At 39.6% G+C, this 23,709-nt stretch overlaps 1 protein-coding gene across 1 annotated transcript in view; it reads right to left on the reverse strand.

The window, feature by feature from the left end:
* PRKAR2A (protein kinase cAMP-dependent type II regulatory subunit alpha) overlaps positions 1-23,709 on the reverse strand; it is a 105,452-nt gene that overhangs the window by 35,203 nt on the left and 46,540 nt on the right. The window contains exon 2 of the mRNA XM_081805615.1: positions 8,671-8,706. Coding sequence (XP_081661741.1) covers positions 8,671-8,706 — 36 coding nt within the window. The remainder of the gene's footprint in view (positions 1-8,670; positions 8,707-23,709) is intronic.

The raw sequence follows: 23,709 nt of genomic DNA on the forward strand, positions 1-23,709 counted from the left end.
GTCATGTGCTTAACCGACTGAGCCACCCAGGCGTCCCTCATTTTTATATTTTTAGACATTAACATAACTGAGGCAGGAGATGTTACAGTCTTTAAGTCTTAAGGTATAGCACTGTGATTTAAACAAAAGTAGTTAGTTCCAGTAAAATTATTATTAATGTTTCTATTTGTGGAAAAGCATTATTTTATTTTTCAAAACTGCTTTTGAATTTTTTCCCTTTTCTTTTGAACTCCAGACTCACCTCCCTTTGCCTCTTCCCTCTGTTTCCACCCAACCTCTCTACTTTTTCCTGGTCTTGACCCCAAATCACTTTTCTCATCTTTCATATAAAAATCCATTTTTAAGTGTCTATGTGATTGTTGCCCCAGAGTCTGTGTGATCCCCTATGAAGCCTCAAGAACAACACTAAGTGTCATGAGACGCTTAAGACCTACTGAAAATGAAGACTGAAGGAGTAGCACAATCCCTTGTTCCAGGGAACCTGTTTTGCCACAGTTGTCCAGCAGATGTCACTAGTCAGCAACATGAAACTATACAAAGGGACAAGAGACCATCCAGCACAATTTCTTCTTCTAAATTTTAAATGATGCTTCTGTCATCCAGAAATGTGAATCATTTTTTTAAAGATTTTATTTTTAAGTGATTTCTACACCGAACGTCGGGCTCAAACTCACAACCCTGAGATCACGAGTTGCCCACCCCACTGACTGAGCCAGCCAGGCACCCCCGGAAATGTAAATCATTAAAATGTGCTGGTGAGAGAAAACTTTTTTTTTTTTTAAAGATTTTATTTATTTGACAGAGAGAGGCACAGCGAGAGAGGGAACGCAAGCAGGGGGAGTGGGAGAGGGAGAAGCAGGCTTCACGCGGAGCAGGAAGCCCGATGCGGGGGCTCGATCCCAGGACCCTGGGATCATGACCTGAGCCGAAGGCAGACGCTTAACGACTGAGCCACCCAGGCACCCTGAGAGAAAACTTTCATTTCTACAAAGAAATGAGCACAGATCCTGGTCACAGCCTGAGGCTCTATGCTCTCCTGCCAGCTCCCACGAAGAGTTGACTCAGGGTGTGTGTATTAGTCAACTTGGGCTGCCATAACAAAATATCAGGCTGGGTGGCTTGAAGAATAGAAATCTATTTTCTCACAGTTCTGGAGGATGGAAGTTCAAGGTCAAGATAATGGCACCATTTTGTTTCTCATGGGACCCTCTTCACTTGACTCACAGGTAGCTGCTCTCTGTGTCCTCACATGGCCCTCTGTCTCTGTGGTGCATTCCCGGTGTCTCTTCCTCTTCTTATAAGGAAATCAGTCCTATTGGATTAGGGCTCCACCCTTATAACCTCATCTAACCTGAACTGCCTGTTTTTTTAAAGGCCCTTTCTCCAAATACAGTCATATTGGGGTTAGGCCTCACATAGGAATTTGAAGGGGACACAATTCAGTATGTAACACTGGGTTTCTAAATTATTTCCAGTAATGCTTGGTAATATTTCACCTGAAGATAGCTATTGGTGGAAAAAATACTGAATATTGTGAAAGGATAGCAAGATAAAAATCAGTATTTCAGTCCATTATAAACATGTAAGCCTTAAAAGGCAGGGACACCTGGGGAAGGAAGAGCACTTATCATGCAGACATGAGTGACCACCATGGCACCAGACTCTACTGACTGGTCAGTCATCACCAGAGTCAGATACTCCCTGCCCAAATGTGGCATGATGTCAACACACAAATTTCTGATTAAAATGCTTTGAAGCTTCAACACGTATTTAATAAAAGAAAGGGTTTTCTGGGGATGAAGTTTCTTAATTAACAAATCAGACTAACATTTCAAACTCAAAGGCAGTTCATACTACTTTAAGACTATTTCAAGAAAGCTGCCTTTAAAGAATTTATGTACTCTCGTCATCTAATGAGTTTGTCACATGTAATAGGACTGTTCTGCTAGAACTTAAACTTGGAAGGCACAGCTTTTCAATTCCTTGCTTTGCAATGGAGAGAGAACATCAAGGAGGGGAAGAGCTCATCTCTGAAGCTACTACATGCACTGATGTCTGAGCTTGGATCCACCCACCACTCATTCACTATTTCTCTAGGTCCCAGATTCTTGTCTCTTCAGGGGTAAGAGGGCATAATGATACTAAAATCATGTAAAAGGTTAACAGTAGGAGGAGACATTTATAACACTGGGCTGCAGGGCACCTCGGTGGCTCAGTCAGTTAAGCACCTGACTCTTGATTTCAGCTCAGGTCATGATCTCAGGGTTGTGAGATCAAGCCCCACATCAGGCTCCACTCAGTGCGGAGTCTGCTTGAGATTCTCCCTCTCCCTCTGCCCCCACTCAAATAAATAAATATATATGTATGTATTTTTAAGATTTTATTTATTCATTTGAGAAAGAGAATGCACATGCACGAGCAGGGGGAGGGGCAAAGGGCAGAGGGAGAAGTAGACTCCCCACTGAGCAGGGAGCCAGACATGGGGCTTGATCCCAGGACCCCGGGATCATAACCTGAGCTGAAGGCAGATGCTTAACCAACTGAGCCACCCAGGTGCCCCAATAAATAAATCTTACAAAAAAAAAATTAAAACACAGGGCTGGGCTCACAAGAGATACTCAACAACTGCTAGCTCTTTTATGCTGCTTCATGTTCCAGACTATGATTCAATCAGACATACTGAGTTGTTGTTGAAGTCTCTGACACAGTACATGTCCTCACACAGCTAGTTATTGCTGAAATCCTTGGATCACATAAGGAACACCATTCCCTACCTCTCTTTCCAATCTTATTTTATCTCCTCACCCACAGCCAGAGCAGCCAGATCCAGTTCATCCCCTTTCGAGTCTTAAGACATTCTTTCACCTAGAATGCATTCTTCTTGGTACTAGCCAAACAGTAACCATGTTTTACAAATTCCAGTGTAATTTCTGCCTCCCTCAAAGAAATGTCTCTTGATTTTTTTCTGCCCACAGTAATTTCTCCTCCTGATTTCTGATCCCTTCCTTTCTTCCTTTCTTCTATCCATCCATCCCTATTTATTGACATTGTTCTAAGTGTTAATATATGCATCAATGAACAAAACAGATGACACTTCTCTGTCTGATTGGAGCTTACACTCCAGCATACGGAACTAGATAATAAATAGGACAAATAGCAGGGGGAGAGAGTGGGAGAGAGACAGTAAGGAGAAAATAAAGTGAGGGAGATAGGGTGGGTGTGTGTGTGTGTGTGTGTGTGTGTGTGTGTGTGTGTGTGTGTGTGTGTGCTGGGTCTTACTGAAGACCTAACTGAGAAGGTGTCTTTCAAATGAAGGCCTGAAGGATGTGAATAAGCAATCCATAAAGATAGTTTTGATAAGATATGGGAGCAAAAGTCTGATTAGACTGGACTCAAGAGAGAATAGAAGAGAAACTTAAACACAACAATTGTGGTGGACAACTCCTTCAAGGAATTTGCTATAAAGATATGGAGGGAAAAAAGGGTGGTGGCTGGAGAGGGAAGAGTGGTTTAAAAAAGCTTTATTTTATTTTTTAAGAACTGGAAGTCAATGCTGTGTTTCTCCTCTGAGAAGAATAATCCCACTGAAGGATAAAGAGTATGCAGGATAAAGAGGAGGTAACTGAGGGAAGGATGAAGGGATGAACTAGTGTACAGGTGGACACTGGACTCACAGGCAGGTAAGGAAGGATAGATGTGGTGGGAGCCTATGGAAGCTATCTTCTGTTGCTTCCGTTTTCTTCGTTAAGAACAAAATCATCTGCCAGGCATGAAGATTAAGGAGGAGGTGCAGGTTTTGGGAGAAAGAAGGTACGAAAGGCTTATCTGGGAGAACAGTGTAGCAAAAGTACAGAGACACAGTGTGACTGCTGGCATCCAGAGCCTACTGGTGAATGATCAGGTACTGGAAGTAAGATCAGTCAACAGGGCTGTGTATTTTCCTTCAATCAAGTACTGCTGTGGTACAGAATCAGAATAAGTGGACAGCTGGGCTTAAACAGAATATAGTTTAGCCAAGCAAGTAAAAATGAAAAAGGAAATTGAGGGTATGTGCCACAGAATGGTTATAATCGCTGATCAAGGAATTTGAGGTTAGTAAAAGGTGAAGCAAAGAACAAAAAGGAAGATCAAGTTGTCAGGGTTGGAGCAGGACAGCAAAAGAGCCCAGACAATAGCAGGTGGTGGGAGATTAGGATCACTGATTGAGTATGAAGAACTGTAATGCTTGGGGTGCCTGGGTGGCTCAGCTGGTTAAGCATCTGACTCTTGATTTCGGCTCAGGTCATGATCTCGGAGTCATGAGATCAAGCCCTGCATCAGCTTAAGATTCTCTTTCTCTCTCCCTTTGCCCCATCCCTAAAAAAAAAAAAAAAAGAGTTGTAATATTTGTCATTCCAGAGTATGACCAGGGGGAAGGGTAGCTAAAGTAGGGTGGAAGACAAGAGGTCAAGGAATGGAAGGGCAAGACATTGAAAGAATCATCTATATGGAAATCAGAAGAAAACAGCCCAGGCATTATTAGATAGCTAAAACAAGGAGGGGAAATGGCTGATAGAATATAATAATGTGAGGTGTGAAGGTGAGGGTTATAGGGAGGAGGTAGAGAGAATAGTCTGAAAGCACTAAGGAGTATAAACACATTTACCCATCTCCCGTCCGTGTTACAAGAAAGGTGGAAGAGAAGAATCACCATTTGAGAAGACTGCAGGGCAAGCCAACCTTCAGCTAGATCCAGAAGATGAAAGGCTGGAGAGGGAAGAGTGTATAGGCTGAGAATTTAGGGGATTTAGATGAAAACTGACCAAGAGGTCCAGAGGGTATAAGAAAGGGTCCTTAGAGACAAGAAGGGTAGTACTTAGGACCCATGCTACCTTTGGACACATTATCACCTTGACTGTTCCAAGTGACTTGACTTCTGCTTTGTCCTCAGTTTCTGCATGTGTACAGTGAGGGTAATCATGGCATGTACCTCATAGTGTTAATGTGAGGATTATGTTCAATGACACAAGGGAGGCATTTAGAGAGACCTTAAAATTGTGCACCTAGCACATAGTCTGGATTAAAAAAAAACATTAGCTATTCCTACAAGCTATTTTCTCTCCTGCATAATCATTTTGGATTCTTTTAAGAATCTTTTAACTTAACATTTGAATAATATTAAAAAGTTTAAAATCTTCAATAAGATTGTTAAATCTGAGGAGGGATAATACCATTTACTTGTCTGAGTTCTCCACAGAGTTCAAGGCCTGAACAACACTGACAGAAAGCTTAAGCAGCAATTCATGAACACCATCCGTGACCTCTGGAGGAGACGTCACTGTATGCTCCATTTCCCAGATCTGTCCTACAGATGTCAAGAGATATTACTAATCATTTAGGAAAAGGGGGTATAGGGCAAGGATGAACAAAAATGGAAGATAATAGCTCATGGATCTCGTACCAACCTTTAATCCCCACTCTATTTCTTCTCTGTAATGTCTCTCTACACGTAAGAACATATTTTTTTCAATCTCCTTTCAACAGACTTTGGTGTACAACCTTACCAAAGGCTTTCTGAAACACAAATGAGCAGATTTTCTCAAAGAAGAGGACTGAGAGATAGAAAAGGGATTCCTAGGGCGCCTGGGTAGCTCAGTTGTTAAGCATCTGCCTTCAGCTCAGGTCATGATCCCAGGGTCCTGGGATCGAGCCCCACATCGGGCTCCCTGCTCGGCGGGAAGCCTGCTTCTCCCTCTCCCTCTGCTTGTGTTCTCTCTCTTGCTGTGTCTCTCTCTGTCAAATAAATAAATAAAATCTTTAAAAAAAAAGAAAAGGGATTCCTAGTCTCACTACAATTTAAAATCAAGAAACCTTTCCAGAATGAGGGGATATGAAAGAATGATGTGATACATATAGCTCACATCGCAGTTTGAAGCACATTAACATTCCCACTGTACAATCAAATAAACTCTAGATATATCCAAAAGTCAAACATTTTAATTATAAGGAAACTTCTAGAAAATATATTTATCAGCTCTATAAAAAAAAGGTGGACCTTCTCAGCTTAAGAGCAATTATTTTAAAATGTATATATATATATTCAATTAATATTTAGTGAGTGCTTGCTATGTGCCAGGCAGTGTTCATGGAACCAGTCATATGTTAAAATTTTTGAGTCGGGCGCCTGGGTGGCTCAGTCGTTGGGCGTCTGCCTTCGGCTCAGGTCATGATCCCGGGGTCCTGGGATCGAGCCCCGCATCGGGCTCCCTGCTCCGCAGGAAGCCTGCTTCTCCCACTCCCCCTGCTTGTGTTCCTTCTCTCGCACGCTCTGTCAAATAAATAAATAAAATCTTTAAAAAAGAAAAAAAAAATTTTTGAGTCAACAAAAAAAAAAAATAGCAAAACTAAAATAAGTAGCACAACCAACTAGGAAAATTTTGCATTAAAAATTTCAAAAGGTTGGGCACCTGGGTGGCTCAGTCGGCTGAACTCTTGGTTTCAGCTCAGGTCCTCATCCCAGGGTCGTGAGATTAAGCCCCGTGTCTGGCTCCATACTCAGCACAGAGTCTGCTTGCGATTCTCTACCTTCTCCCTCTACCTTTGTCCCTCCACCTGCTCATGTTCTCTCTCTCTCTCAAATAAATAAATCTTTTTTAAAATTTTCAAAAGTTTTGGGCGCCTAGGTGGCTCAGTTGGTTAAGCGACTGCCTTCGGCTCAGGTCATGATCCTGGAGTCCCAGCATCGAGTCCCACATCGGGCTCCCTGCTCGGCAGGGGGTCTGCTTCTCCCTCTGACCCGGGATCCCTGCTCAGCAGGGGGTCTGCTTCTCCCTCTGACCCGCTTCCCTCTCGTGCTCTCTGTCTCTCATTCTCTCTCTCAAATAAAATCTTTAAAAAAAATAAAATAAATAAAAAAAATAAAATTTTCAAAAGTTTAAAAATCATGATAGAAATTTACTCAAACTTTAAAAAAAAGAAATTTACTCAAACTTATAAAAAAATAATCTGGATCATAATAGAGAAAAATATTGCCAAACTATTCCCGTTAAGAAAATAAAAATAGATTTCTCATATTTGGAAAATATTCATTTTTGTTAATAATCAAAGGAGTGCCAAATAAAACAATCTGAAGTACTATTTTACATCTAAATTAAAGTAATAGGCACCATCTATGTTAGTGAGATGGTGGTGGAAGAGAAGCCTTTGTAGGGTGCCTTTCTCCCTGTAGTCTATTCTGTAGACTGCCTCTGGAAAGCAATATACAGAAAAAAATTCAGGCAATGCTCAGTCTCTGACCAGAGAATGCTACCCAGCACTATAACTGAGTAAATAGTTTTAGTGGCTCAACAATGTATGCAAGTAGTTAATACAGTATAATTTAGAATACCAGAAATAATAATAATAATATGAAAAGTAGTTTTACAAAAAGACATTTTTCCAAAGAAGACATCCAGATGGCCAACAGACACATGAAAAGATGCTCAACATCACTTATCATCAGGGAAATGCAAATCAAAACTACAATGAGATACCACCTTGCACCTGTCAGAATGGCTAAACTCAACAACACAAGAAACAGCAGGTGTTGGCAAGGATTCGGAGAAAGGGGAACCTTTTTGCATTGTTGGTGGGAATGCAAACTGGTACAGCCACTCTGGAAAACAGTATGAAAGTTCCTCAAAAAGTTAAAAATAGAACTACCCTATAATCCAGCTATAAATACTAATAGGTATTTACCCAAAGAATACAAGAATGCTAATTCAAAGGGATACATACACTCTGATATTTATAGCAGTATTATCTACAATAGCCAAATCATGGAAACAGCCCAAGTGTCCATCGACTCATGAGTGGATAAAGAAAATGTGGTGTGTGTGTGTGTGTGTGTGTGTGTAATGGACTACTACCAGCCATAAAAAGAATGAAATCTTGACATTTGCAATGACATGAACAGAGCTAGAGAATATAATGCTAAGTGAAATAAGCCAGTCAGAGAAAGACAAATACCACATGATTTCACTCATATGTGGAATTTAAGAAACAAAACAAATGAGCAAAGGGGGGGAAGAGAGTGAGAGGCAAACTAAGAAACAGACTCTTAACTACAGAGAAGACAATGATGGTTACCAGAGGGGAGGTGTGTGTGGGGATGGGTTAAACAGGTGATGGGGATTAAGGAGTGCACTTATTGTGAAGAGCACCGGGTGATGTATGGAAGCGTTGGAAAAAAAAAAAAAAGGTAGTTTTTAGAAGCCATAATTATAAACATGGGAAAATATTAATGACATAAATGAGACAAATATGTACATATATTCTCAGAACTCAAAATGAAACAGAATGAAGGAATTACAGGTAATTTTTATAATGTTCTGTAATGCTGCTAACTCACCTTTTTATTTAAAAGATCAGTTTATTTTTATTTAAAATAATCCCATCTTAGGGGCGCCTGGGTGGCTCAGTTGGTTAAGCGACTGCCTTCGGCTCAGGTCATGATCCTGGAGTCCCAGGATCGAGTCCCGCATCGGGCTCCCTGCTCGGCAGGGAGTCTGCTTCTCCCTCTGGCCCTCCCCCCTCTCATGTGCTCTCTCTCTCATTCTCTCTCTCAAATAAATAAATAAAATCTTTAAAAAAAAATAATAATCCCATCTTAAAACAGCATTTTAGCAGTATGTTACGAAAGAGAATACATACCTGATACTCGCCGATCAAATCTGCCAGGAATTGGAACTGTAAAACAAAGAAGCAAAATTTAGTCACCATTATGTCACATGACCCCATTTTTAACAACAGAACTAAAAGCACCTTAATACCAAATGTTGGGTCAATTCATACTCTTTTTTAATCAGCCACAGATAGTAGTTCAACATGATCACAAACGGCAATATAAGGAAGAACTTACATCTTTGAAAACAAGCTCTTTATAACTTTAAGGTACTCAAGGTGGTAATTTTCTGTTTACATTCATGTTCCATCTAATTTGTATCATATCAAATGAATAAGAAGTCTACTAAATTTATTGGTAATGTTATGATATTAAATAGTTAATTTTCTTCTGTAATGTTTTTCAAAGATAATCCCAATACCTGCTGATAAGAGCATTTAAATTTCATTTTAAAATACTTTAATGAGCATTACACTAAAATGAAAAAGAAATTAACCATTAAGTTATATTCTCCCTCAGTAGGCCCACAGTCAGTGTATTAATCAGAAAAATGTCTTTAGGTTGAAAAAGAATCACATATGCTTTCCCTTTGCTAATCTCTTCTACTTTTCACCTATCGTTCCTTATGTTTGATGATTACCTAAATTCTCACTACTAAACTATATCATATGAATACATGATTTTTTTAAAGATTTTTTTTTAAGTAAACTCCACCCAATGTGGACTTTGAACTCATGACCCCGAGATCAAGAGTCACACGCTCCACTGAATGAACCAGCCAGGCACCCCAAGCTGGGTTTTAACCTTCAGAGCTTAATCTGATTATTTTTATTTAAAAAAATTATGTAAAATATGCCTTCTCACCCTCCATAAAAAGATAAACTTGAAGATTAGTGAAAAACAAATTGAAGATGGCTCAGAGAGCCAAACTCAACTAATGTGAAGGCTCTGAAACAAAAATAGACCCAGGAAGGAGAAAAATGCTCATTCACCATAACAGGACTAGAATTATCTTTTTGCATAGCATGGGGTAAAAGTCACGTTAGCAACAAATAGGCAAAAATTCAAAAGAAAACTGTAGCCATTATTGATAGAACAGTCCCTTACTACTTCCTCAATGAAACTGTGGATATGTCAAAAAAACAAAAACAAAAAACTATGGATCTGTCAAAATTAATCCACCCACCAGCAAACAAAGATGATAAATTCAGTTCAACAAATATAGGTAGGCTACCTAGTAAATGGCATGCACTGTAGTAGACAATTTGGAATACAATGGTAAATAAAACAAAGACGCCTAATTTCATGAAGCTTGCGTTCTAGCTTGAGGGATGTGGGAGTTTCCTTTGATCACTTAAAATACATATTCCTGTCACTCAGGCAGACAGATGAAATGTGTACCAACTTAAATCGACAACCAAGGCCTCATGGAATTTCCATAATTAAAATCCCACTAAGCAGGCGCCTGGGTGGCTCAGTTGGTTAAGCGACTGCCTTCGGCTCAGGTCATGATCCTGGAGTCCCGGGATCGAGTCCCGCATCGGGCTCCCTGCTCAGCGGGGGGTCTGCTTCTCCCTCTAACCCTCTTCCCTCTTGTGCTGTCTCTCATTCTCTCTCTCAAATAAATAAATAAAATCTTTAAAAAAAAATCTCACTAAGCATTAGTATACAACATAAAATTATAAAACATACAATGAAACAATTTAGCATGGGTGCTATCAGGGGATATCTCAAACAAAGGGTTAGATATTAAGATTAAGAACTATTATAAAATGAAAACAGAACTTTTGGGGGGATTTTTTTTATTTATTTGACAGAGAGAGAGACAGCGAGAGAGGGAACACAAGCAGGGGGAGTGGAAAAGGGAGAAGCAGGCTTCCCACTGAGCAGGGAGCACGATATGGGGCTCAATTCCAGGACCTGGGATCATGACCTGAGCCAAGGCAGAGGCTTAATGACTGAGCCACCCAGGCGTCCCTAGAACAGAATGTTTAAAACAAAGACATAAAAACAGGAATCAAAAGCATAAATAAAGGAGTAAGATACAACCAAAACAAAACAAAACAGGGAGACTTGAAAAAAATTTGGAACTTCTAAGAAAAAAATAACACATTGAAATTTTTAAAACTATGATGCAAGGCACCCTATCTGGGTATATAAAATCTAAAAATGCTGGAAAAATCATTGTAAAACATCATTACCAACAACTTACTACAATAATATTGATTTAAATGTATAGGTAGAAATCAAAAGGGAAATTAGAAAATATCTTGAGATGAATGAAAACAAAAACACAATACACCAAAACTTACGGGATGTACTGAAAGTAGTGCTAGAGGGAAATTTGTAACTATAAATGCCTACTTTTAAAAAGAAGAAAAGTCTCAAATTCATAAGCTAATTGTACACTTTAAGGAAGTATGGAAAAAGGACAAACTAAATCCTAAAGCAGCAGAAATAAGGAAATTCAGAGTGGAGAGAAACTATAAAATAAAGCATAGAAAAAAAATCAGTGAAACTAAAAGTTGGTTCTTTGAAAAGATCAACAAAATCAGCAAACTGTTAGCTAGACTGACTAAGAAAAAAGAAGATTTAAATTACTAAAATTAAAGTGGGGACATTTACAATGGAATACACAGAAATAAAAAGAATTATAAGAGAATACTATGAAAAGCAACAGGTCAACAAATTGGATAACCTAGATGAAACATGAAATAGGGGCGCCTGGGTGGCTTAGTCGTTAAGCTACTGCCTTGGGCTCAGGTCATGATCCCAGGGTCTTGGGATTGAGCCCCGCATCGGGCTCCCCGCTCTGTGGGAGGTCTGCTTCTCCCTCTCCCCCTACTTGTATTCCCTCTCTCTCTCTGTCTCTCTCTGTCAAATAAATAAATAAAATCTTTAAAAAAAAAAAAAACATGAAATAGACAAATTCCTGGAAATACACAAACTTCTAAAACTTGCTCAAGAAGAAATAGAAAAATCTCAACAATCTATAACAAACAGGAGGATTGAACTGGTAATCAAAAATCTAACAAAGAAAAGTCCAGGACAAGATGTCTTCATTGTAAATTCTACTAAACATTTAAAGAATTAACACCAATCCTTCTCATACTCATCCAAAAAGTCAAAGATAAGGGAACACTTCCTAACTCATTTATGAGGTCAGTATTACCCAATAGCAAAGCTAGAGACACTGCAAGGAAAGAAAATATTCATTATGAATATAGACACAAAAATCCTCAAAAAAATACTAGCACACAAAACCTGGCAACATATTAAAATGATTATATACCATGACCAAGTGGGATTTATCCCAGGAATCCAAGGGTGGATTAAAATAAGAATATCAAGCAATATACACATTAACAGAACGAAGCAGGGGGAACCACATTATCGTCTCACTGATGCACAACAAATATCTGACAAAACACTCTTTAATGATAAAAAATAAACTGGGAGTGATGCCTGGGTGGCTCAGTCAGTTAAGCTTCTGCCTTCAGCTCAGGTCATGATCCCAGGGTCCTGGGATCGAGTCCCAAATCCAGCTCCTTGAATCTGGCTCCTTGCTCAGCAGGGAGTCTGCTTCTCCCTCTGCCTGCCACTCCCCCTGCTTGTGCTCTCTGTCAAATAAATAAATAAAATCTTAAAAAAAAAAAAAAAGAAAGAAAGAAAATGAGGGGCGCCTGGGTGGCTCAGTCGTTAAGCGTCTGCCTTCAGCTCAGGTCATAATCCCAGGGTCCTGGGATCGAGCCCTGCATCCTGGGAAGCTGCTCCGTGGGAAGCCTGCTTCTCTCTCTCCCACTCCCCCTGCTTGTGTTCCCTCTCTCGCCTTGTCTCTTTCTGTCAAATAAATAAAATATTTAAAAAAAAAAGAAAATGAAAATAAAGTGACAGTATGGCTAAAATTATTTTAAAAAAATAAACTGGGAATTATAAGGGAATTTCCTCAACATGAAAAAGGCACATATGAAAAACCCACAGCTAACACCAACTCAATGGTAAAAGATTGTAAGCTTTCTCTGTAAGATAAGGAACAAGACAGAATGCCTGCTTTTGCCACTTCTACTGAATATATTACTGAAAGTTCTGGCCAGAGCAATTAGGAAAGAAAAAAAACTATAAAAGGCATCCAAATTAGAAAGGAAAAAGTAAAATTATCTGCTTGTAGAATGACATGATCGTCTATGTAGAAAACCTTAAAGAATCCACACAAAAAAGTTAGACTTAATAAGTGAATACAGCAAAGCTGCAGGATATAAAACCAACACCCAAAATTGTATTTCTATACTACTGCAATGAACAATCCAAAAGAAAATATTTTTAAAACTCTATTCACAACACCATCAAAATGAATAAAATATCTAGAAAGGAGGCAAAAGATTTGTACACTGAAAACTACAAAACATTGCTGAAAGAAATTAAGAGACATAAGTAAGCCTTTTGCAATGTAAATGTACCCATGTTGCACACTTTATTTTTTTTTAAGATTTTATTTATTTATTTGACAGACAGAAACACAGCAAGAGAGGGAACACAAGCAGGGGGAGTGGGAGAGGGAGAAGCAAGCTTCCCGCGGAGCAGGGAGCCCGATGCGGGGCTCGATCCCAGGACCCCAGGATCATGACCTGAGACGCTCAGCAATTGAGACACCCAGGCACCCCCCATGTTGCACACTTTAAATATCTTACAATCATATTTGTCAATTATACCTTAATAAAGCTAGAAAAAAAAGACATAAATAAGTGGAAAGCCATCCTATGTTAAAGGACTAAAAGCCGTAATACTGTTAAGATGACAATACTATCTAAAGCAATGTACAGATTCAATGCAATTTCTATTAAAATTCCAACGGTGTTTATTTATTTTTTTATAGGAATGGAAATACCTATCTAAAATTCATGTAGAATCTCAAGGGATCCCAATTAGCCAACTAATCTTGAAAAAGATAAAGTTGGAGGACTCATACTTCCTAATTTCAAGACTTACTACAAAGTCTCAGTAATCAAAACAATATGGTATTGGCATAAGGACAGACATATAGACCAGAACCATGGAATAGAGAACCCAGAAATAAACCCTCACATTTTGGTGAACTGATTTTCAAAAAAACTGTCAAGATCACTCAACGGGGAAAGGACAGTCTTTTCAACAAATGGTGCTCAGAAAAATAAAGCTGGCCTCTTACCTTTTCATCATAAAAATTAACTAAAAATGAATCAAAGACATAAAATTGAGAGCTAAAATGATAAAACTCTTAGATGAAAACACAGAGGAAAATCTTTATGACATTGGATTTAGCAATGATTTCTTGGATATAACACCCAAAGTGTAGGCAAAAAAAAAAAGAAATAGATAAACTGGACTACATCAAAATGAAAACCTTTTGTGTATCAAAAGACACAACAGAGTAAAATGGCACACCATGGGATGGGAGAAAATATTTGCAAATAATTTATCTGTTACATCCAGAATAAAGAACTCCTACCATTCAACAAAAACAACAAAAACCAAGCTGATGAAAAAATGGACAAGCACTTGAATAGACTTTTCTTCAGAGAAGATATACAAATGACCGATAACCACATGAAAAGATATTCAATACTACTAACCAATAAGGAAATGCAGGGGCGCCAGGTGGCTCAGTCAGTTGAGCCTCTGACTCTTGGTTTCAGCTCAGGTCATGATTCCAGGGTCATGTGATGAAGCCCTGCATAGGGCTCTGCCTTCAGCAAGGAGTTTGCTTGAGATTTTCTCTCTCCTTCTCCCACTGCCCCTCCCCCAGCTTGCACTCTCCCTCTCTTTCTAAAAATAAATAAATATTTTTTAAAAATAGGGAAATGCAAATGAAAAACACAATGAGATACCACCTCACACCTTTTCAAGATGGCTACCATTAAAAAAAAAAAACCAAGAACAGATAATAAAGGTTGACAAGGATGTGAAGGAACTGGAATCCTTTTGCACTGTTGGTTAGAATATAAAATGGTGCAGCTGCTGTGTAAAACAGTATGGCAGCTCCTCAAAAGATAAAAATTAATTACCATATGATCCAGCAATTCCACTTCTGGGTATATGTCCAAAAAAACTGAAAGCAGGATCTCCAAGAGATATTACAGTACACCCACATACATAGACAAAAGGTGGAAGCAACCTAAGTGTCCACCAATGAATGAAAACATAAACAAAATGTGGTATACAATGGGATATTATTCAGCCTTTAAGAGGAAGGAAATTCTGAAACTTGCTACATAAGATTTGATGAATGAATCCTGAAAACATTATGCTAAATAAAGTCAGTTACACAAGACAAATACTGTATGATTCCACTTACATGAGGTACTTGGAATAGTCAAATTCATAAATATACAGAGCAGAACAGTGGTTGCTAGGGGTTAGGGGGAGGGGAGAAGGAGGAGTTATTTAATGGGTACAGAGTTTCAGTTTTCCAATATGCAAAGATGTCCAGAGACAGATGGTGGTGACTGTTATGAATGTACTTAATGGCAATGAACTGCAACTTTATTTTTATTTATATTTTAATTTAAATTCAATTAATTAACATATAATGTATTATTGATTTCAGAGGTAGAGTTCAGTGATTTATCAGTCTTATATAATACCCAGTGCTCATTACACCATGTACCCTCCTTAATGTCCATCACCAACTAAGCCACCCCGGCACACCTATTTATTTACTTTTTAAGTAGGCTCCACACCCAGCATGGGGCCTAATGCAGGGCTTCAACTCACGACCCTGAGATCAAGACCTGAGCTGAGATCAAGAACTGGACACTTAACCAACTGAACCACCCAGGTGCCCCCTAACAAATATTTAAAAAATCTTTTTTTTTTTTTTAAAGATTTTATTTATTTATTTGACAGAGACAGAGATAGCGAGAGCAGGAACACAAGCAGGGGGGGTGGGGGAGGGAGAAGCAGGCTTCCCCTCGAGGAGGGAGCCCGATGTGGGACTCGATCCCAGGACCCTGGGATCATGACCCGAGCTGAAGGCAGACGCTTAACGACCGAGCCACCCAGGCACCCTTTAAAGATTTTACTTATTTATTTGAGAGAGAGACAGAGAGCACATGAGCAGGGGGAGGGGCAGAGGGAGAAGGAGAGAGACAAGCAAACTCCCCGCCAAGCGAGGAGCCCAACATGGGGATCCTGAGATCAAGACCTGAGCTGAAGTCAGATGCTTAATTTGAAAGAGCCACCCAGGCACCCCAAACTTTCATTTTTTTAATTTCATTTTTATTGTTGTCAAATTGTTTTTATATAACCGAAGTAAATAAATGCATGCAGTCTTTTTTTCAATTTTTTTTTTTAAAGATTTTATTTATTTATTTGACAGAGAGAGACACAGCGAGAGAGGGCACACAAGCAGGGGGAGTTGGAGAGGGAGAAGCAGGCTTCCCACAGAGCGGGGAGCCCGATGCGGGGCTCGATCCCAGGACCCTGGGATCATGACCTGAGCCGAAGGCAGACGCTTAACGACTGAGCCACCCAGGCGCCCCTAATTTTTTTATTTCTGTGATCTCATTAAAGCATATATATATGTTTACATGTTAAATTTACATAAAACTTACATTGTAGAGTTTATCTGAACATGTATTTTTAAATATTTTTTTAAGATTTATTTATTTGAGAGAGAGCAAGAGCAGTGGGGAGGGGCAGAGTGAGAGGGAGAGTCTTTTTTTTTTTTTTTGAAAGATTTTATTTATTTATTTGTCAGAGAGAGAGAGCACAAGCAGGGGGAGCTGCAGGCAGAGGCAGAGGGAGAAGCAGGCTTCCTGCTGAGCAAGGAGCCCAATGCGGGACTGGATCCCAGGGCCCTGGGATCATGACCTGAGCCGAAGGCAGATGCTTAACCGACTGAGCCACCGAGGTGTCCCGAGAGGGAGAACGAGTCTTTTTTTTTAAAGATTTTATTTATTTATTTGACAGAGAGAGACACAGCGAGAGAGGGAACACGAGCAGGGGGAGTGGGAGAGGGAGAAGCAGGCTTCCTGCGGAGCAGGGAGCCCGATGCGGGGCTCGATCCCAGGACCCTGGGATCATGACCTGAGCCGAAGGCAGACGCTTAACCGGCTGAGCCACCCAGGCGCCCCGGGGGGGGGGAACGAGTCTTAAGCAGACTCCACACTGAGCACAGAGCCTGACTCATGGCCTGATCCCAGGATCTGGAGATCATGACCTGAACCGAAACCAAGCCACCCAGGCACCCCTGTACATGTATTTTTAAAATATGTTTAGGTTTGGGGGTGCTTAGGTGGTGCAGTCGGTTAAGCGTCCGACTCTAGATTTCAGCTCAAATCATGATCTTGGAGTCCTGGGATAGAGCCCTGGGTGAGGTTCCCCACTCATCCAGGAGTCTGCTTGTCTCCCCCCTCTCCCTCCACCCTCCCTCTGCTCTCGCTCTCTCTCTTAAATAAATAAATCTTAAAAAAAAAAAAAAAGAATTCCAAGGTTAAAAAAAAAACAAAAAAACGTTTCGGTTTGAAGTCAAATAGGAGAAAGTCATGGTTAGTTTGCTTGAAGTAAATTCTATTCTTTTAAGAAATTTTTATTTAATATTTTAACTTGAATATAGTTGACATATAATGTTACATTCGTTTCAGGTTTATAACATAGTGATTCAACTTCTCTATACATTATGCTATGCTCATTAAGTGTAGCTACCATCTGTCACAATACAATGCTATCGCAATATCACTGACTATATTCCCTATGCTGTGCCTTTTATTACTGTGACTTATTTATTTCACAAGTGGAAGCCTGTATCTCCCACTCCCCTTTACCAATTTGCCCATCTTCCTACCCCCCTTTCCTCTGGCAACCATCAGTTTCTTCTCTGGATTTATAGGTCTGATTCTGTTTTTTGTTTTCATTTCTCCTGTTTTTTAGTTCCATATATGAGTGAAATAATATGGCATTTGTCTTTCTCAGTCTGACTTATTTCACTTAGATAACACCCTCTAGGTCTATCCATGTAGTCACAGATGGCAAGATTTCATCCTTTTTTATGGCCCTGAATAGCCAAAGCAATCTTGAGAAAGAAGAAAAAAGCTGGAGGTATCACAATTCCAGATTTTAAGATATACTACAAAGCTGTAGCATTCAAAACAGTACGCTATTGGCACAAAAAGAGACACACAGATCAATGGAACAGAATAGAGAGCCTATTTGCCCCACTTATATGTTCAATTAATCTATGACAAAGAAGGCGAGAATATACAGCGGTGAAAAGACAGCTTCTCCTCAATAAATGGTGCTGGGAAAACTAGACAGCTACATGCAAAAGAATGAGACTGGACCATTTTCTGACACCATACACAAAAATAAACTCAAAACAGATTAAAGACCTAAATGTGAGACCTGAAACCATAAAAATCCTAGAGGAGAACACAGGCAGTAATTTCTCTGACATCAGCCATGGCAACATTTTTCTAGGTACGTCTCCTGAGGCAAGAGAAACAAAAGGAAAAATAAACTACATCAAAATAAAAAGCTTCTGCACAGCAAAGGAAACCATCAACAAAACAAAAAGGCAACCTACTGAAAGGAGAAGATATTTGCAAATGATGTATCTAATAAGGAGTTAATATCCAAAATATATAAAGAACTTACATAACTCAACACCAAAAAACCCAAGCAGATTAAAAAATGGAAAAGACAGAGGCACCTGGCTGGCTCAGTTGGTGGAGTGTGCGACTCTTGATCTCAGAGTTGTTGGTCTGAACCTCACGTTGGGTGCAGAGATAACTTAAAAATAAAATCTTAAAAAAAATGGGAAAGACAGTTACCATATGATTTCACTCATATGGGGAATTTAGGAAATAAGACAAATGAACAAAGGAAGAAAGAGACAAATGAAAAAACACTCATATGCAGAGAACAAACTGGTGGTTGCCAGAGGGGAGACAGGAGGGGGGATGGATGAAATAGGTGAAGGGGATTAAGAGTACACTTAACCGTGATGAGCACTGAGTCATGTATAGAATTGTTGTATTATTATAATGTACACTTGAGAAACTAATATAACACTGTATATTAACTATATTCAAATAAAAAATAAAGTTAAAATAAAAATTTTTTAAATGGGCAGAGGACTTGAATAGACATTTTCCCCAAGAAGACATATGGATGGCCAAGACACATGAAAAGATGCTCAACATCACCAATCATCTGGGAAATGCAAATCAAAGCCACAGTTGGGTATCACCTTGTATTTGTCAGAATGGCTAAAATAAAAAAAGGGCATGCATAGTTTTTAAAGTAAATTAAATAATATATTGAAATTCACTGAATTTATTTCATAATATATTTAACTAAAATTTAAAAATTCAAACTTAAGGGGCACCTGGGTGGGGCACCTGTGTGGCTCAGATGGTTATGCGTCTACCTTCGGCTCACGTCATGATCCCAGGGTCCTAGGATCGAGTCCCGCATTGGGCTCCCTGCTCCTTGGGGAGCCTGCTTCTCCCTCTGCCTCTCTCTCTCTCATGAATATATAAAAATCTTTACAAAAAAGGGGGGGCACTTGGGTGGCTCAGTCGGTTAAGTGTCCGACTCTTGACCTTAGGGTCGTTGAGTTCAAGCCCCATGTTGGGCTCCATGCTACTTAAAAATAAATAAATGCAAACTTAAAATCACTATTTTCATAAATCATGCAAAAAAGACAAAATGATTTTTTAAATTTCTAAAGCATTCTCTGTTACTGTGAAAAAGCTCAAAAGTAAAAAAAAGTTGACTTGCAGTGGAAAACGTAATTAAAAACAAGAGTCTTAAGGCCTTTAGCTTGAATGAATGAGTGGATGAACATTCTGTCTGATAAACTTATGTGCAATTTAATTTTAAATTAGTACATGTCTTCTAAGGTTTTACAGGTCCAGAAGAAACAGCTGCTGTTGGAGCAAGATACACTGCCAAGGCATCCAGAGAATGCTACCAACAATTATAGCAGTCAAAGAGACCACCTTATTCTAATTTCACCACTGTTTACAGAGAGCTCAAAACAGATCTCATCAGACTTTATATGGATCAGACAAAATATTCAACTAGCATAGCAGGTATAAGAAAATCTTCCAACAAAAAACACTGCCAAAAATTTCTCAGATTTTCATTATAAACATATACTGATAGGGGATAAGAAGGCTTAAAATGTAACCTGGTCTGAGAACATATGCCTCAAAAACATTAACAAATGCCATCTCAGTGGAAACTAAACTTCATGATTCCTGATAAAAGGAACTCCTAAATGCTGATGTGCCCTGAAAATTAAAACATGGTTCTCTTGGAACAGGTAAGATATTATACGTGGTGAATAACATTAAGATCATGCTAGAGAAATCAAAAACATTTCCAAAAGTCTCTCCTATTTTATTTTATTATTTTTTTAAAGATTTACTTACTTATTTGAGAGAGAGAGCACGAGTGGGAGGGACAGAGGGAGAGAGAATCTGAAGCAGACTCCATGCTGAGTGCAGAGTCTGACAGGAGGCTCGATCTCACGACCCTGAGATCAGGATCTGAGCCAAAACCAAGAGTTGGTGGCACCACCAACCACCACCCAGGCACCCCAAAAGTCTCTATTTTAAATTCAAACATGTGATCAATAAGATAACAGAATCTTCAATATGAATGTAATAGGACATGGCATAAAAACCCGGAGAACATAATCCAAGCACAACTAAGGCAGGGCAAAATTCAGGAGGACACAACATTCTACAATTGTTGGAAAGGCAAATAGGAGGCACACTGAATTCAAAGCTGGGCTGGTAGGATGTTAGTAGCAGTTGGGCTGGGAGTTGAGTAAGCTTGTGATTTCAGGAAATGAAAGGCGTATGATATGGCATGAGCAATATCAGACAAAAGCACAGAGATGAGGGTGAAGAGGTGAGCAAGGGCCATTTTGGAAGCCATCCTATGGCAGAGCAATATTCAGAAGTAATAAGCTGGTTATTTGTATGCACTTTCTTTCTCTTCCAGCTGGGGAAGAGCAGAAAGATATCATTCAATCTATAAATAAGGGTGCTGTCATAGATCCCAATATCATAAAATGTCAGAGTTTTAAAGTATCTATGAAGTCATCTGGTCTGGCCATGACAAGTAAGGTTCATCTCATGTGGCAACTCTAATTGATGTTACTGGTCCACCTGAATCATCACTGACTCTTTTCTTTCTTTCATTACTTACATCCACTTCATTAACAACTCCATCTGTTTTCCCTCCCATTTTATTCCTTACATCAGTCTACCTTTCTCCAACTCAATTGTTATCCTAGCCTGAAGTGCATCATTTCTTGTTTTCCCTCCCAATTTATTCCTTACATCAGTCTACCTTTCTCCAACTCAATTGTTATCCCAGCCAGAAGTGCATCATTTCTTGCCTGGATGACCTGCAACAGCCTCCAAACGTGTCTTCCAACTGCCAGTCCTGCTCCACATCAATCTATTCCCCACGCAGTTATCAGAGTGATCTTAAAGTTTTGGAAACAATTTGGCAGTTTCTGTCAAAATTTTTAATGTGAACTGCCTTTGATCAAGCAACAATTCCACTTCTAGGAATATATATGTCACATAATCATCACAGTATTGTAACAGCCAGAAAAAAAAGAAAAGAAAAAGCGAAAAAAGAAAAATCTAAAAAAAAAGAAATGAAGGAAATGTTGGTATATAGCTAGAGTACAAACCTCTAAGTAGCCATTAAAATGGATGCAACACACCAATATGAACTGACAGGGAGACCTTCAAGATACACTGTTATGTGAAAAAAGTTGCACAAGTACAGTATGATACAATCCTAATCTTCTAACAATTTTGTCTTTAATCAAACTATTACATATCACAAATTTTAAAAAGCCAAATAGTACTATAAGCTATAACTAAGAAAACAGTATCAGCAAAACACAGCCATCCTTCAATCCATCTCTCCCTGTTCCCAATTCCTGCTCCCCAGAGGCAAACACATCAACTTTTTCAGCTATTTCTCCTGAGATTTACTTCAAATTTCCAAATAACAATTATAGTACTAATCCTCTTTTGGTTTTAATTATCTTTTGACTTTTTAGAAAAAATATTTATTTATTTGACAGAGACAGAGAGTAAGTGAACACAAGCAGGGGGAGCTGCAGAGGGAGGAGAAGGAGAAGCAGGCTCCCCACTGAGCAGGGAGCCCAAAGTGGGGCTCGATACCAGGACCCCAGAATCATGACCTGAGCTAAAGGCAGATGCTCAACTGACTGAGCCACCCAGGCGCCCCTCTTTTGACTTTTAACTCTAAAAAAGAGTAGGAATAGGCTTGCAGAGTACCAAGATAGGATAATCTGGATCCCTGACAACTTCCTGAAGCTCCCTGTCCTACTGCCCCTGGGCTGCTATACTTCAGGCTTCCTTTAAGTGCTATTATTTTAGATTTTCTGTCACTCACAAACCTAATCCTAATCAATACAGAAAGCAAAGCAAATTTGGCCTATCAAGATGACAAAGAATGCTGGAAATTGTGGACACGGAATAACAATATCTAACATATATGTGCCAGGATCTGGCCTAAATACTTTATGGGTATTAAGTCAGTTAATTCTCACACAAACCTTATGAGGTATGAGGTAGAAAAAGAATTGAAGACAAGGTTAAATAACTCACTCTACTAACAAAGGTGGAACCAGGTTCAGTGGCAGGCAACCTTAGCTTCATAGCCCATGCTCTCAGCCAGCCACACAGGTAGCTGTAGAGGTTAACGCCAAGAATCACCCAGGGGATGCTAGCAGGCGAACTGGGTAAGACTCACATCCATGCAACTTTGTGAAAGCACCTTCTTTCTTAAAATGTCTAAAATGTCTTTTTAAATGAAGTTAAAAGCCACCATTAGAAATTTGTATCTGGGGGCGCCTGGGTGGCTCAGTCGTTAAGCGTCTGCTTTCGGCTCAGGTCATGATCCCACGGTCCTGGGATCAAGCCCCGCATCGGGCTCCCTGCTCCGCAGGAAGCCTGCTTCTCCCTCTCCCACTCCCCCTGCTTGTGTTCCCTCTCTCACTGTGTCTCTCTCTGTCAAATAAAAAAATAAAATCTTTAAAAAAAAAAAAAAGAAATTTGTATCTGGAGTCCTGATTGAATAATTTCTTAGAACTAGCTCAGTTTATCAAATATTAGTACTTTCATTAGGCAAAATCTGTTAAACCAGGTTCAAAATTGAGTACTTTTCTAAAATCAGCATTAACAGTTCTTTTTAGGGGTGCCGGTGGCTCAGCTGGTTAAACGTCTGCCTTTGGCTCAGTTCATGATCCTGGGGTCCTGGGATCGAGCCCCAAGTCGGGCTCCCTGCTCAGCAGGGAGTCTGCTTCTCCCTCTCCCTCGGCCCCTCTCCCTACTCATGCTCTTTCACCCGATCTCTCTAATAAGTAAAATTTAAAAAAAAAAAGTTCTTTTTAAAACTGTTCTTTTTTCCATTTAAATAAATTCATTTTAGTACAAAGAGTGAGCCAGTATAAAGAAAAAGAGAAGTACGGGCCAAATAGACAAAGGAGATTAAGAGGTACAGACTTCCAGTTATAACGTAAATAAGTCACAGGGATGAAAAGTACAGCATAGGGAATACAGTCAATAAAATTGTAATAATACTGTATGGTGACTACACTTAGTATGGTGAGCAATAAGTAGTGTACAGAACTGTCCAATCACTATTGTACACTTGAAACTAATATAACATTTTGTGTCACTTATACTTCAATTATACTTTCTTCTTTTTTTTTTTTAAGATTTTATTTATTTATTTGACAGAGAGAGACACAGCGAGAGAGGGAACACAAGCAGGGGCAGGGGGAGTGGGAGAGGGAGAAGAAGGCTTCCCGCTGAGCAGAGAGCCTGATGCGGGGCTCGATCCCAGGACCCTGGGATCAAGACCTGAACTGAAGGCAGACGCTTAACTGACTGAGCCACCCAGGTGCCCCAGAACGTGCCCTCTTTAATACCCATCACCAGGCTAACCCATCCTCCCACCCCCCTCCCCTCTAGAACCCTCAGTTTGTTTTTCAGAGTGCATCATCTCTCATGGTTCATCTCCCCCTC

This window comes from Leptonychotes weddellii, chromosome 1 (assembly GCF_054177405.1).
Source record: "Leptonychotes weddellii isolate Sample4059 chromosome 1, ASM5417740v2, whole genome shotgun sequence".
In the NCBI taxonomy this organism is placed as follows: domain Eukaryota; kingdom Metazoa; phylum Chordata; class Mammalia; order Carnivora; family Phocidae; genus Leptonychotes; species Leptonychotes weddellii.